General features: G+C 43.4%; 1 protein-coding gene across 6 annotated transcripts in view; it reads right to left on the reverse strand.

The window, feature by feature from the left end:
* The window catches only part of stxbp5a (syntaxin binding protein 5a (tomosyn)), a 235,648-nt gene that overhangs the window by 119,072 nt on the left and 99,261 nt on the right, over nucleotides 1-17,315 (reverse strand). For all 6 annotated transcript variants that reach the window (XM_055639037.1, XM_055639042.1, XM_055639040.1 and 3 more), the window contains exon 7: nucleotides 7,721-7,804. In XM_055639037.1, coding sequence (XP_055495012.1) covers nucleotides 7,721-7,804 — 84 coding nt within the window. The remainder of the gene's footprint in view (nucleotides 1-7,720; nucleotides 7,805-17,315) is intronic.

The following is a 17,315-nucleotide window of genomic DNA, read 5'->3' on the forward strand; positions in this document are numbered from 1 at the left end:
GAGAGGGGAAAGTACGCAGCCTTGCGGTGCTCCTATGCTGAGGGTTTGCGGGTCCGAGATGTGCTTTCCCAGCCTCACATGCTGCTTACTGTCTGTCAGGAATAGGCACGTGCTGTCAGGGTAGGCAAGGTAGGCACTGCCTATCCTGACTAAAATTATGAAATGGTAATTATTAAATATAAATAGTAAAGGCATGGGAAAATTATGCCAACTAAGAGATCGATCTCTTAGGTAGGTATAATTCTCCATGCCTTTCATCCGCAGCACTTGTAATACGCGCCGTCGGCACTGCTTCAAGTCATCAATGACAAGCGGGGCTGAAGGCAGCAGAAATTCTGCCTTTGCAGTACTGTGCATGCGCAGCAGCCTACTGCGCATGTGCAGCACTAGTTTCTTGGCGGGTATTTCAAATATGGATTGTCATTATTTTAAGAGTATCTTAGCAAACAAAGAGTGAAGAATTGAGTGTGTACCAATAATGTGGTAAGTAGATTTCTTGGTGCTCTATGTTTTTAAATACCGTATTTCCCAGGGTGAGGGGGTGGGGGGAGAGTGCCTTTCACAGCATTTGGGGAGTCTGGCCCGGGGTAAAGTTGCGGGGAGGGCAGCAACATTGTGAAGGAGGGGGTCAGGGATCAGGCCAGTAACCCACTTGCCGCGACGTTCCGGGCACGGAGCCACCGCATTGTGGCCGGGGAGTGAATTAGCTCGGGTGGCTGCGAGCGGCCGCCGAGACCGGACAGCCCCTTCTGCCGGCCCCCACTCACCTCTGGCAGTGCTCTCCGTCTGAAAACCTCTCTCCCGCTGCTCGCGGCCTCGCTCATGTCAACCGCTTCCCGCAAATCCTTAAATTCCGACTGCGCGATTGAGGTTACTCGACTGTGGGAATTTAAGGATTTGCGGGAAGCTGCTGATACGAGCGAAATCGGCGAGCGGCAGGTGAGAGATGTTCAGTCGGAGAGCACTGCCAGAGGTGATAGGACCAGCAGAAGGCGCTGAGGAGGCGGCCAGTTCTGCTGTCCGGTCCCAACGGCCGCTCGCAGCCACCCGAGCTGCTTCCTTCCCCAGAAGTGGCGGCCAGTTCTACTGTCCATCCCCGGAGCGCTGCGGCAGCGGTGAGTGAGTGGGTTACTGACTTGATCTCCGACCCCCTCCTTCTCAACACTCCTGCCCTCCCCGCAACTTTAACCCCTGGCACAGCCTCTCCATAAGATGACAACTGATTCAACTGATCCCGGTGTGCTCCCGTTTTTCCCACCATCTCTCCACCTGCCTTCATCCTCCATCCCTCACCCATTCAGTAATTAAAAAATGAAGATTTGGAAACCTTGGGCCAAATTAAATTGTTATTTTTATTTTTACAGAGAGAACAATCTGTGCATGAGCGGTTTAAGTTTTTTTTTTTAAAAGCCGACTGACTGCCTACCCTGAGTAATTACTCACGGCACGTACCTGGTCAGGAAGCTGGTGATCCACTGACTGAGGGGTTCAGGCACAGTCAACTCGGAGAGTTTGGAGTGTAGTAGCTCTGGCACAATGGTGTTGAATGCAGAGCTAAAATCAACAAACAAAATCCTCGCATAGGTCCCCTGACGATCTAGGTACTGGAGGATGAAGTGCAGGCCCAGGTTATCTGCATCATCCACAGATCTATTGGCCCGATATGCAAACTGCAGAGGGTCCAGCAGGGGGTTTGTGATATTTTTCAGCTTGGCCAGCACAAGCCTTTTAAGGGTCTTCATGACTACAGAGGTCAGTGCGACAGGCCTGTCATCATTCAGACCAGTAATCCTTGCTTTTTTGGGTACAGGGACAATAGTGGAGACTTTGAAGCAGACAGGGACAGTACAGGTTTGCAGGGACTGGTTGAAAATGTCTGTGTAGACCAGTGCCAGTTGTTCGGCACAGAGCTTGAGAGTAGAGGGGGAAACATTGTCCGGTCCTGAAGATTTCCGGTTATGGAGATTTTCTATGTTTCTACGGCTAATTGCAAACAGTGTGTTCAGTCTGTATACCCTCCTGTCTTGGGATGTTTTGGTGTGTTAAAATATAACAGATGCAAGTTATTGTGCACAAGGTGTCCTATAGAATTTAGAACCAGAGAAACCTATGGCACAGAAACAAATGATTCAACCCACTGCAACCATGCTGATCAAAATAGGGGTATTTCGAGTAGTCCGATCTGTCTGTACCATCTAGTTTACACTTCTTCACGTACTCACTCAAGCACTTTATAAAATAAATGCAAGGTCGGGAGGCCCACTGTCACAGAGAAATTTTAGTTTTGCAAAAAAGAAAAAATATAAATTGTTTAGGTGAATTTTCTCTAAGAGTTTAACCGCCAGAATAGGTATCTGGTAGTTCCTGTGTATTTTTATTTTTCATTCATCTAAGATTATTTCATACAATATCTACAGTTACAGGAGGTCTTTTGGTCTTGTCAACCTCTGCTTCTCGCAGGTCATCGATAACAACTCTCCTGCCATTAAAGCACGCAAACAACCTGCTCATTGCAGAGATATAACATAGAGACGTAGAATATAGAAAATAGATGGAGTAGGCCATTTGGCCCTTCGAGCCAGCACCGCCATTCAATATGATCATGGCTGATCATCCAAAATCAGTACCCCGATCTGGCTTTCCCCCCCCATATACCTTGATTCCCTTAGCCCAAATAGCTAAATCTAGCTCTCTTGAAAACACCCAATGAATTGACCTCCACTGCCTTCCACAAATTCACAACTTTCTGGGTGAAAAAATCTCAGTCCTAAATGGCCTACCCCTTATTCCTAGACTGTGACCCCCTGGCTCTGGATTCCCCCAAAATCGGGAGATTTTTTCCTGCATCTACCCTGTCCAATCCTCTAACAATTTTATATGTATCTATAAAATACCCCTCTCATCCTATATTCCAGAGGATACAAGTCCAGTCGACCCATTCTTTCATCATAGCTCAGTCCCGCCATCCCGGGAATTAACCTGGTGAACCTACACTGTGCTCCCTCAATAGCAATAATGTCCCTCAAATTAGGAGACCAAAATTGCACACAATATTCCAGATGCGGTCTCACTAGGGCCCTGTACAACTGCAGTAGGGCCTCCTTGCTCCTAAACTCAAATCCTCTCACAATGAAGGCCAATATGCCATTAGCTTACTTCATTGCCTGCTGTACCTGCATGCTTACTTTCAATGACTGATGTACACGCACACCCAGGTCTCGTTGCACCTCCCTTTTTCATAATCTGACACTATTCAGATAATAATCTGCATTCCTGTTTTTGTCACCAAAGTGGATAACCTCACATTTATTCACATTATACTGCATCTGCCATGCTTCTACCACTCACCCAACGTATCGAAGTCATCCTGCAACCTCATATCATCCTCCTCGCAGCTCACACTGCCACCTATCTTTATGTCATCCGCAAACTTAGAGATATTAAATTTAATTTCCTTGTCTAAATCGTTGATATATATTGTAAACAACTGGGGTCCCAGCACCGAGCCTTGCGGCACCCCACTAGTCACTGCCTGCCATTCTGAAAAGGACCCGTTAATTCCTACTCTTTGCTTCCAGTTTTCAATCCATGTCAATACCCTACTCCCAATACCATGTGCTCTAATTTTGCACACTAATCTCGTGTGGGACTTTGTCAAAGGCTTTTTGAAAGTCCAGATACACCACATCCATAGGGCTTTCCCTTACCCATTCTACTTGTTACATCCTCCAAAAATTCCAAAAGATGAGTTAAGCATGATTTTCCCTTCATAAATCCAAGCTGACTTTGACTGATCACTGCTTTCCAAATGCACCGCTATAACATCTTTAATAATATACTCCAGCATCTTAGAAACATAGAAAATAGGTGCAGGAGTAGGCCATTCGGCCCTTCGAGCCTGCACCGCCATTCAATATGATCATGGCTGATCATCCAACTCAGTATCCTGTACCTGCCTTCTCTCCATACCCCCTGATCCCTTTAGCCACATCTAACTCCCTCTTAAATATAGCCAATGAACTGGCATCAACTACCTTCTGTGGCAGAGAGTTCCAGAGATTTACCACTCTCTGTGTGAAAAATGTTTTTCTCATCACGGTCCTAAAGGATTTCCCCTTTATCCTTAAACTGTGACCCCTTGTCCTGGACTTCCCCAACATCGGGAACAATCTTCCTGCATCTAGCCTGTCCAACCCCTTAAGAATTTTGTAAGTCTTCCCCACAACCGATGTAAGGCTAAATGGTCTATAATTCCCTGTTTTCTTTCTCCCTCCTTTCTTAAAAATCTTGGCAATCCTAGAAGCAGATGTAAATATATTACTTTAATAACTGACATGGAAATAGGGCACATGCGCAATTCCCCCTCTAGAAGAATTACCTGGAAAAATTCTCACATTGTTTTTTTTAAATAACTGAAATAATTACATCATTCAAACGAAACAAAAATCCCCAAACTGAATCTGAAATGCAAATTGTAAAAATTAACCTTATTATTTTCAGCAATTTAGGGGTGGTTTGAATGAAAAACAAAATGTACTCAACATTCCATGGTAGACACCAATGTTTACAACTAAACTAATAAAGATGCATAAAATATTTTGCTGTTTTCAATAGGTATACCGTAGCAGTGTATGTGAGATACTGAAAATACAGTTTTTTGCCTGAAAATTGGTTGTAGGTTTTCTTAGGTAAGAGCCAATACTTAAATCCTAATTCTTGGTAATTCTGTATATCACCAGAAGAGATGAAGTAAGAGAATAGAGGGCACGAGAAGAGATCAGGATAGAGAAGGCAAAGTCCAGGAAGGAACGTAGGAATGATGAAGGGTACAGAGGAGGTGAGACACAGCTTACTCCCCCCCACTACAACAATCAGCTGAAAGAAGGGACCCAACCCGAAATATCACAAGAGACAGATTGGGATCAGAGGCATATAGAGATACAGCACAGAAACAGACCTACTGGCCCACATGGATTATTTACACAAATTCAGCATTAATCCCAGTTTTTTATTCTATTATTTTCAAATTCTAGCACTCGCCTACATTTTAGGAACAATTTACAATGTCCAATTAACCTACACACCTTTGGGAAGTGTGAAGAAACTGCATAACTCAAGAGTAAACCCATGCAGTCACAATGGGAACATGCAAATTCAACATACGCAACACCCCAGATCAGTATCGACCTCTGGAGCCATAAGGCAGCAGCTCTGCTAGCTGCACCATTGCGTCACTTGATAAGACCTGCTGCCATCTTGTACAGGCCCATCCCTACCCTAAGCAGTTAGCAATTACCAAAAATGAAATATGCCGATAATACTAAAATAAAGCTATTTCCAATGTCAGTGAGTGGTAGGTAAAGGAGAAGAAGTAAGAGCAGGAAAATTGAGAGGAACTGCAGAGCATGGGCTGCTGAAACTGAGCAACTGTGAGAAATTAGAACAGGTTAAGGAATTGGATGAGAAATTGATTAAAATGCAAAATATTTTTCATGCTCTTAAGATGGAATACGAATAACCAGAAAATGGAAATTCTGCTTAGCAGTGCAGAGAATAAGTTCAAGAAAAATATTACTTGCAAAGTTAATTACAAATATTAAAAGTAACCAAAATGAAGATCTTGCTTGTACTCATCAGGACCTGACAATGCAAATTAAATTTTGGCTAGATTATGTACAAAGAAAGGCCAAATTCCTTTGAAAGTGTGTCAAGTTAAATATATGCATTCAACCTCTATAAATTATAATAAATTATAAATGAATGTTAGAATAAATGTTAGCCATTTAATGTCTGGAACCTGACCATAGCACAATGTATCAGGCTTGGGTCAGAAGATATTACAGGTATTTGCGATGATAGACACAAAAAACTGAGGTAAATCAGCGGGTCAGACAGCATCTCTGGGAAAAAAAGAGTAGGTGACATTTCGGGTCGAGACCCTTCTTCAGACCGTTTGGGTCATATTCAGATGGAACGTGGCTGGGTCAGGTCTTGGATTTAAATACAATATTTTACCCCATAGCGAGGACTTGGAGAAAGGGACTGCCTCAAAGCTAATACTTTCAAAAATATATTGCACAGGGATCACATAATGGTGAAATATGTGACAAAGTTGCTAATGGAAAAGAAATAAGAAAACCCTATTAAAATGCTGAAAACTGTCCCAAACGATGTTAAATAAATACCATTGAAAAGACTTATGGGCCTGTTCCACTTAGGCGATTTTTCAGGCCTGCTGACGACTGTCAAGTCACCTGAAAAAACCGGCGACTGTCAGAGTGGAACACACACACACGCACACACACTTACACAGCTTCCTTCACCAGCCCATTATGCAGGCGGGGGACAGGGCAAGCGGGGGGCAAGCTGTCTGAAGTGCAAAGCTAATGTGATACAGACATACACCACGATGAACAGGAAAGTTGGGGCTGTAATTAAGACGGTGAAAGCACAGTGTACGGGAAGGGTCACCTAAGTCCTTTAAAAGAGGGGGGGGAGAAAGAGTGGAACCAAATTTTAAGAAGCCAGAGATACACAGCTGTGAATCTCGGTGGACATTAACATTACCGGTCGGTTATCCTTGGTTCTGAAAACTACTGCTTACCTTTTTTTTCCCCAAATGGGAAAATGAAATTCACCAGTCAGCACTGGCTACAACAAACGAGAACTTACGACAACCTTCGACCTTCTGGCAACCCACTACCACTGCATCTATGGCACGAGAATTCTTGCTACTCTCCATGGCGGCTTCATTCTGGTCGCCGCTAATTTTTCAACATGTTGAAAAATTTGCAGCGACCAGAATGAAGCCGTGACTATTTCCAGAATGCGGGAACTCCTCACGACCATGAAGGCGACTACCCGGCAACCACCCGCGACCATGTGGCAACCACATAGTCTCCTACAGTCGCCTGAAAAGTTGCCTAAGTGGGACAGGCCCATAAGAAACCTTACAGGTGCCAGGACTTGCTGATTTTTAATGGAAATCCTGGACACTAACAATCACCTTCCAAAATCTATTTAATGTCTGTACATGAAACAACAACTAGTATGCCCAATAGCATTTCTGTATTTCTAGCTTGTACCAATTCTATCTCAATATTAATTAAAACATTTTAAACCATGCTGATTTGTCCAAGTAGTTCAAAAGGTGAATAGGTCAGCAACATCCTATCCTGAAAAAGTTAATTTATCTTATAATGGAAGATGTGATATCTTTTGAATTTTTTCCCTGTCACTCATTAAAGGACTTGCATTTCAGGGATTCAACATGGTTACTGCATCTTTTTTCAACCTTCCCTGAATTTTTCAACAATGCTGAAACAAAGCCAAGTTGAAATTTAAAGAAAGGATTGTAATTGTGGGCGTCATACTTTCAATAGGTTTGAACTGTTGAGTGGCGATTCAAAATTTCTGCTGTCATGGTAAATTTTGTGCTTTCAGGCGACAAAGTGGTGGCAACAAAAGATATCTGTGCACTTGTCTGAGAGCACAATAAATGTAAACTGCTGTCAGGATCACAGAAATGGTAAATTAGATAGACCATTTGCAGAGGTTGTCAAATAGACAGAGACAAGTATGGTTTTCTGACTTACTCATGTGGAGGAAATTTAAACTCCTTACAAATACTGAACACGATTGCAAGCAAAATTACAATGCTGTTCATCAGTTATTCAATTCATGTGATTACATTCACATTTTATCACAATCAAACATTTACCTCATCGTAGCTGTATCTGTACTCTCCCTTCTTTGATTTGAGGTCCCATAACACCAAAGTTCCAGATTCAAAACCAATTAAAAGCTGCAGAGACAGAAAGAAAGGTCCAGATTAATCAACTCAAAACAAATAAAATCCCACCTCCAGTTTCCCATCGTCAAATCCATAATCACCAAAGTGGGTGGTATTGTAGACAGTGAAGGTGGTTGTCAAAAACTGCAGTAGGATCTTGATCAATTGGGCAGTTAGGCTGAGGAATGGTTAATGGAATTTAGTATAGAGAAATGTACTTTTGCATTTTTGGAAGATTAAAATGAACTGGACCTACACAGTGAGTGTTGTAGAGCAGAGGGATCTAGGAGTGCAGCTACATAGTTTGTTGAAAATGGCACAAGAGGTAGATAGGGTAGTCAAAAAAGATTTTGGCACATTGATCTTCATTAGAGTATTGAGCATAGAAGTTGGGAGGTCACGTTGCAGTTATACAAGATATTGATGAGGTTGCATTTTGAGTATTGGGTTCAGTTCTGGATACCATGTTATCAAGTTGGAAATGGTGCAGATTTACGAGGAAGTTGCCAGGACTCAAGGGCCTGAGTTATAGGGAGAGGTTAAACAGGCTAAGACCCTATTCCTTGGAGCGCAGGATGACGAAGGGTGATAGAAGTATACAAAATCATGAGGGAATTATAGATTAGATAAACGCACAGAATCTCTTGCCCAGAGTAGGGCCAAGAAGGGTCTCAACCCGAAAAGTCACCTATTCCTTTTCTCCAGAGATGCTCTGACCCACTGAGTTACTCCAGCTATTTGTGTCTATCTAGGGGAATCAAGAACCAGCCGACATTGGTTTAAGGTGAGGGGGAAAGATTTAATAGGGACTGGAGGGGTAATTTTTTCGAAAAGTGGGTGGCGTGTGGATGGAACTAGTTGCCGGAGGAGGTAGTTGAGGCAAGTAGTATTGTAACGTTTAAGAAATATTTGGACAGGTACACGGATAGGACAGGTTTAGAGGGATATGGGCCAAACGCAGGCAGGTGGGACATGTTGGTCGGTGTACGCAATTTGGGCTGAAGGTCGTGTTTCCACTCTGTATGACTCGATGACATATACAAGCTCTGATCCCTGACTCCCTCAGCAGAAGCGAGTGAAATTATATATTTGCTCTTCCTTCTCCTAGGTTCAGCATGTTCCATGTTCCTGTTACCACTTATTACCTTTCTATAATACAAACTTTCCAAATTACAGGTGGCTGAATACTCAGCAAGGATAGGTTGAGCCTTTTTAGCCAGGTTTGAAGCCTCGATGGATGGTGGACTGGGACTGTCAAGTTTCAGTTGTTGCGCTAAACTGGCAAACGCTAATCTTGTTCAGATAAATTATGGACTACGAGCACACAAACAATTTGGAAAATAATAAAACATAAACATGTATAGCTTGAATGATAAATATGTTGAACACCAGGTGGAAATCAGTGAAACTAAATTCAGCAATAAGACAAGAAATGTAAGCATGATCTGCAAAGGATAAGTGATCAAGTTATCCTAAATTGACATAGTCCAAGTGGAAATGTGAATCAGGAGTAGTTAAGCACTTGTGGATGAGTCACAACTTAAAAGAATGGTGGTAACCTGCAAAACACAAATTTATGCATATCCAAATGTACAATATATATTTTAATATGTTTAACTGCAAATTCCATACATAGATGTATCATCCAAGGAAGAATAGATGTTATAGACGCAGGTAATCTCTGCTAAGGTCATTCAAGTTATGGACCCTGACAGAATTCACAAATCGCCACCAATAATTTGAGATATGGAATAAAATTCTCCCTTGATTAGTACAGGTGTCAGAGGTTATATAGAGAAGAAAGGAGAATGGGGTTAGGAGGGAGAGATAGATATGTCATGATTGAATGGCAGAGTGGACTTGATGGGCCGAATAGCCCAATTCTACTATTCCTTATGACGTTATGACCTAACAGAACACATGGTAAAAAGTAAATAAACAATCAAAATTGTTCCTTTGTCAACTCGCATTTCTTGATGCATGCACAGCGGACACTGCTTTGCATGACAGAAAAATGTGTTTTGGACTGTTAACATTTCTCTCAGTATTGAAAGGTCCAATTGTCCAGCTTCCACAAACTTAACAGCTGGTTGCAAATATTGTTTGATATTTAAAAAGTTGTTTCTCCTTTTGCTTGAATAGCTCCACTATAATTAGATAATTTCTATGGTTTCTTGATTCACCCAATTAGAGAATGACAATAAAGGATGACCATCAGATAAATAAATAAAGTACTTCATCTGTTGTAAAGTGCTTTGGAACATTAAGTCACAAAATATATTGCAAGAATGCAAGATCATTTCTGACGTTGAACTCAACCCTTCATTGTTTTCTTCACTCATGTCTCTATAGCTTGCTGTTACCATGAATAGGATCAACATAATTTACTGTCTTCCCTAATTTAGTACCATTTGCAAATGTGGATGTACGAATTACTAATCCTTCAAAGTTAGCAATTTACCCAATGTAATGTGGAGGCACTGTTGCAAATCACAAGGGAATGCCAGATTTCAAGGAACCAATCAGAACATGCATTTACGCCCACTTTGTCTCTTAACTCTCAATTTTATAATTGTGTGTGGGAGTACTCTCTGTAGTACAGCCATTGACTGTCATCTTACAGTCTACTACTATATCCACAATTAAAAATCTTGTCCTTTCCTTTCTTAAAAACAATTCCTGCTCAAAAACAAGAAACCAAGTACTCTCTTAATTGTAACTGTAAACAGAAATCAGGAATCAGTTTATAGACACAAAATGCTGTAGTAACTGAGCAGGTCAGGCAGCATCTCTGCATAGAAGGAATGGGTGACGTTTTGTGTCAGCAGTTGCGAGACAGCATTTTGTGTCTGTCTTCGGTGTAAACCAGCATCTGCAGTTCCTTCCTACACATCAGGAATCAGTTTCACCCTAAACATAATCTAATACATAATTCCATAACTTTGCAGAAGCACTCAACCTTGAAGATTCCCAAATGGAAAGAAATTCCAGAAATGGACTCGGGCCCATCCTTATTTTCCAGAGATGCTGCCTAATCCACTGCTTTACTCCAGCACTTTGTGTCTATTTTTTTTAATTGATTACCTCCCTACCCAGTCATATCAGATTAATTCAGTCATGACCATCTGACAATATAATCAACAAACACTACAATGCGATCTTAAACAGGCTGCCAGTAAAAGGTGATAAAGCAGAAGAAGGATCCTGACCCAAACGTCACATCCTTTCCCTCCAGAGATGCTGCCTGAACCGCTGAATTACTCTAGCACTTTACATCTATCAGTGGAATAGTAAAAATTAGTCTGAAGAAGGATCTCGACCCGAAACGTCACCCATTCCTTCTCTCCAGAGATGTTGCCTGTCCCGCTGAGTTAGTCCAGCATTTTGTGTCTACCTTCAATTTAAACCAGCATCTGCAGTTCTTTCCTACACAGTAGAATGGGAAACATGTGTCTCATTAAACACGTGTCTCACTTCAGAGGAGATACAGAATTATAGGCCAAGCAAGATCAGCCAATCTCAACACCAGCTCAGGTTTACCTCAGAAAAAGGCACGTCTTTACAGTGTCTTTAATATTTTCAAATTGCGCCAACATCTCACAGAGCAAAGAACAAAGTATGTTGGAACTGCCATATTAGAATCAATGTAACCCAGAATACAAGAGACTTTGAAACTTACAGTCCACTGCGTGTGTCAGTTTAGGAAGAGCTAACCAATTTGATTCTACAGCATTTTCACCCCATAATCCTGCCATTTGTCTTTTTCAAACATCTATATTTGTATTTTGAAAGCAACTGTGCAAAGATTTAATCACACTTGCAAGCTGCATTTTCCTTTTCCTTCCAATGTTTTGCCTATTATAAATTTTGAGCATCTGCTTGATAATCCGTACTGAAGAAAGAAAGTTTTTAATTGGTTCATCAGAACCCCTCAATTTTAAACATCTCCCCAAGACCTCCCCAATCTTATCTGCTCCAAGAAAAACAATCCCCTTCTCCATTATTTCCACATTACTATTGTTGCCATCAGCTGGGAAGTTCCTCTATGTCCTCTCCAAGGTGCTGACATATTTTATGATTCCTGCAATCATGCATAATCCTCAACCAAGGTCTAACCAGAGATGGGTAATAAGTTATTATGACTCCTTAGCTTTTGCATTCCCTGCCCCTATCTGGTGCTCCAGATCTTTCTTATGCTTTCTTACCTGCCTTAAAAGCTTGTCCTGCAATGTTTAAAGAATACTAGACCATTGGGCCCGTCCCCCAAGGCAATATTCCACCACTGACCCATAGCCCCCAACTGTGCAGGTGTGGCTGACGGGTTCCTGTTGTGACGCCAGAGATCCCCATTGTGACGCGAGTCACGGCAACCTTCCCCCAACTACACATGCGCGGCAGGCAAGTGGGAGCGGAATTGTGACATTTTTAAAGTTCAAAATGGCAATAACCTGTAAAATATAAGATCAATGTGAACGCATTTCACTCTCCCTCTTCAGTCCCCTAGTCCTCTCCTCCATTATCCTCCCTCTCCCCACCCTCCACCAACCCTCCTCTGCTTCCTCCCCTCACCCCCTCCCCTCCTCCCTCTTGCCCCTCCCCATCTCCAGTACCTCGCTATCCCTCTTCCTATCCCTGTCCTCCTCCATTCCCCCTCATCCCTCAGCACTTCCTCCCTTTCTTCACCCTCACTCATCCTCCCCTCCCCCACACCGTCCCCCCCCCTCTCCCTACCCCTCCGCTCTCCTATATCCCCCTACTCCGCCACCCCTCAAATCCCCTCCCTCCCCCAACAAACCTCTCCCTCTCCTCGCCTCCCCCACTGCCCCCCTGCCCTCCTCTCCCTCTATCCCCCACTCCCTATCCTCCCCACTCCCCCCCTCCACTCCCTCTATCCCCCCTCCTCCCCCACTCTCCCTCCTCACCCCCCCCCCTCCTCCTCCCTCTATCTCCCTGCCCCCCCCACGCCTCCTCCCCCACTCACCCTCCTCATCTCCCCCCACTTTTTCCCCTCCGTCCCTCTCTCCTCTCCCTTTATCCCCTGTTCCCCCACTTGTCAACTCCCCCCTATCCTACCCACCCACAATGAAAATTGCAATTTAAAAAAAGAAATTCTCAATAAAAATCGCATTTTTTCTTTAAAATAACCTAAACACAATGTTAGCTGTTAATGAAAGAATTTGATTAAAACTGAGTTTTTTGAAAATCATGATTTTTAATGCAAATGTGATTCGGGATCCCATTGTGACATCATTGCAACACAGCTGACAGGCAGGGCAGGTGGAAAAGTGGTTTGATAAGTGATTTTTGTGAAGTTTAAAATGTCAATAACTTGTAAAATATACCATCAATCTGAACAAAACTTGTTTCATTTACATCACAGGACAATGGCGAGTAAGGTGGACCCAAACATTGTAGCGTTATGGTGTACAGTTTTGGTGGGGTTTTGGGATTTCATCCACACACACTGTATGGGGCAAGAATTATCTTGTAATTTATTTTATTCTATTACCAGAATAAACATATTTAGTGAGTTTGATAAATGTATAGTATGTCCTGTAGAGGGTGCTCCTGGAGACCATGTGGTCTGTGGTGCTGTGAAAACAAAATGGTGCCACAGAGGCAGAGTAAGAATCATAGTAATTAGCTGTGGATTCAAACGGTTTTCTTACCGTGTTGGACCATGTTTTACCGTGTTTCATCGTTTCTGACCGTGCATGTAAGTTTCTGACATGTTTGGAAATAAATCGGTGTTTGTTTAACTTAACCATGGAGTCAAGAGGATAACTGGAATTACGGTACATCGGTACGACTCGCGTAGGCCGTGATTAGCAGCTAGTATATTCTGCCGTAACACACACGCATATCACAAACAAGAGGAGAGTTTTAGTAATGGGCCCCGTTCCCCTAATGCAATATTCCACCACTCACCCCTTCCCCCAATGCAACCCATTACCACCACTCACCCATTCCAACGCAACCTGTTCCCCCAACGCAATATTCCACCACTTACCCATAGCCCCCAACTACGCAGGCGCGGCTCATTTCCCCTCATCCCCCAACAATCCTTCCCTCTTTCTCCTACCCTGTCACTCCCTCCCTCCATAACCCCTCTCCACTCCATACCCCCCTCCTCTACATCTATCTCTCTGCTCCCCACTCCTCATCTCTCCCCAAACTCACTCCCCCACTGAACACAATGTTTAAATAACATTTCTCCTCCTCCCCTTCCCACTCCCTCCCTTACCTCTCCTTTCCCCCTACTCTCAGTCGCCAATCAATCGCCCCCATGTGGGGGGGGGGGGGGGGGGAATGGCGTCGGTGCATCACCACCGGGGCGGAATAGGGAAGAGGTGGGGGGGGGGGGGACAGATTCGACACTCACCCCCTTCCCACCTCCCCACGAGGAAAATTCAGGAATTTGTTTTGTAAAAGAAACCTCTACCCTATTCCACCACCCCACAATAATAACTGCTATTTTTTTCATAAATGAATCCTCCCCCCCCAAGAATTTGATTAAAACTGATTTTTATTATTATTATTTTTTTAATCTCACTGCCTCCCTCCCCCCATAATCCCTCTTCCCTCCCTACCATCCTTGAGGTGGAAGCTGCTGATCCCATTGAGATGTCATTGTGGGCTGGAACACTGCTCACGGGCAGTTTATGTAAATGAGATCCCATTGTGATATAATTGTCGTGTGGAACACTGTGATCCCATTGTAACGTCATAGCTGTAACTGCCACTGCAGTGTTCAGGTAATTCTTTTTCAAACTGGATTTTGTAAAGTTAAAAATGTGAACAACTTGTAAAATATAACATCAATATGAACGAAACAGGATAAAAACACACAAGACAATAGTGAGTAAGGTGGTCCAAAAAATGTTGCCGCTGTCGTGTAGCGGTTTGGCGTAGTTCCGGGATCACAGACACGCACGCACACAGAATAACAAACAAAATGAGTTTTAGTAATATATATACTTGACCAAGTGGGACCCGTTGGGACCCTGGCCTGGTCCCCCAACGCAACCTGTTCCCCCGATGCAACCCGTTCTCCCAAAGCAATATTCCACCACTCACCCATAGCCCCCACGGGAGCCTGGTCCCCCAACGCAACCCGTTCCCCAATGCAATATTCCACCACTCACCCGTTCCCCCAACGCAACCTGTTTCCACCACTCACCTGTATGTTTGGGTGGAGGGAGAGCTCGGAGAAAATACAGGGGTTGTGGGGGAGAGGGGTGTATCATGGGGGAGGGGGGCAGGAGCCAGCGAAGGGGACCAGAGTGGAAGGGGCTGGAGCTGGCGGTGCGATGGGGACTCACAGCGGGCGCTGGTCACAGCACGTTCTCCTCCGCCGAGACCCGATTCTCCGCTTTCTGTTTGGCAACATCACCCGCGCCAGGCTGCTTCCGGTCCCTCCGAAAATTGTGTCGGGTTTGAGACCTCTGCTGGCCATCCTCAGCTCCAGTAAAGATGCAATGGTGCAGGAAGGGGCGGATCGTCCCGCGGAGTGACAGGAGAATAGACCAATTATCGTGGCGCTGACTGGCAGGAGGAGATCGATCTGTGCATGCTTGGATTTTAAGATTTTTAAACCTTGCTAACTTTTACAATAGACCACCAATCGGAATGAAACTTGGTGCACTCGCAGGACAGGAGAACGGTGAATGAGCTGGTAAACAATCGTACCGCTATCGCGTACTGATTCGCGCAAATAGAAAGACTGCGCAAGAACTGGGAGAGAGAGAGAGAGAGAGAGAGAGAGAGAGAGAGAGAGAGAGATAGAGAGAGATAGAGAGAGAGAGAGATAGATAGAGAGATAGAGATAGAGAGATAGATAGAGAGATAGATGTATATATAAATAACCAAGCATTCATTTGCTTTTGCATTCCATGCAGATTATCATTTGACAAAAGACAATAGGTGCAGGAGTCGAGCCAGCACCGCCATTCAGTAGCCCTTTCCTGCCTTCTCCCCATATCCCCTGACTTCGCTATTTTTAAGAGTTCTATCTAACTCTCTCTTGAAAGCATCCAGAGAACTGGCCTCCACTGCCCTCTGAGGCAGAGAATTCCACACTCACAACTCTCTGTGCACAAAAGTGTTTCCTCATCTCCGTTCTGACATACCCCTTATTCTTAAGCAGTGGTCCCTGGTTCTGAACTCCCTCAACATCGGGAACGTGTTTCCTGTCTCTAACGTGTCCAAACTGTTAATAATCTTATGTTTCAATAAGATCCCCTCTCATCCTTCTGAACTCCAGAGTATACAAGCCCAGCCGCCCCATTCTCTCAGCATATGACAGCCCCACCATCCCGGGGATTAACCTTGTAATCCTATGCTGAACTCCCTCAATAGCACTAATGTCCTTCCTCAAATTAGAGGACCAAAACTGCACACAATACTCCAGGTGTGGTCTCACTAGGGCCCTGTACAACTGCAGAAGGACCTCTTTGCTCCTATACTCAACTACTCTTGTTATGGAGGCCAACATGCCATTCGCTTTCTTCACTGCCTGCTGTACCTGCATGCTTACTTTCATTAACTGATGAACAAGGACCCCCAGATTCCGTTGTACTTCTCCTTTTCCCACCTTGACACAATTTAGATAATAATCTGCCTTCCTGTTTTTGCTACCAAAGTGGATAACCTCACATTTATCCACATTAAACTGCATCCTCCATGCATCTGCCCACTCACCCAACCTGTGCAAGTCACCCTGCATTCTTATAGTATTTGGATTATATATTACATTGTTTTTCTCATGGGTCTGCCCATTTCTGTTAAGGCCCACCACTATCCTGTACTACTTACAAAGCTGTCAAGTTAAGCTTCAGCCATGATCTTCAAAACTGTAATTTCTATACCCCAAAAGTTAACAAGATTACCTTCTATGAAAACACCACAACAGCCTACATGCAGTGTATCCAATAACACTATAAGTAAAATAGAAGTAAACATTCAACCCTTCAAGTCTACTTTTCTATTTAATATACTCTAGTTAATAAACAATTTATTTATATGTTGGTTGAGTAATATTTGAGTACAGAAAACTCCCTTGCTCTTTGAGAAACAGCAATGATTACTTCACATTATTCACCTGAGACACTGTCTTCCCTTTCGGTTTAACTTCTTAATTGACGATAATGATTTATACTTTCTCAAGGCTAGAGCCAGTGAGATTGTAATTGGTGTTAGAAGAAAAACTCTACGATATAGAATGTTGGTGCATTAGCCAAGCATTTAATCCAGCATGTGGCAGGCCAACTAAACAAAATTGGCGCAGGTGCTAAAGCCACACAGTAATGATTGCTAAAGGTGCTAATTATTTCATGTAGACACACACAGTTGATAGCTACTTGAAATACTTTCAAACCACCTGCTAAGCTGCTGTTTTGTAATGGTCATGACATATAACTAGAGAAGACAAATATCAGTGGGAATAATAGAGGGATTTAATTGCATTCACACAGTATATTGTATCTTATTAACAATCTTCCACGGAACTTCCCTAATTCCAAAA

The sequence above is a fragment of the Leucoraja erinacea genome, chromosome 8 (genome assembly GCF_028641065.1).
Source record: "Leucoraja erinacea ecotype New England chromosome 8, Leri_hhj_1, whole genome shotgun sequence".
NCBI classification, from domain to species: Eukaryota; Metazoa; Chordata; class Chondrichthyes; order Rajiformes; family Rajidae; genus Leucoraja; species Leucoraja erinaceus.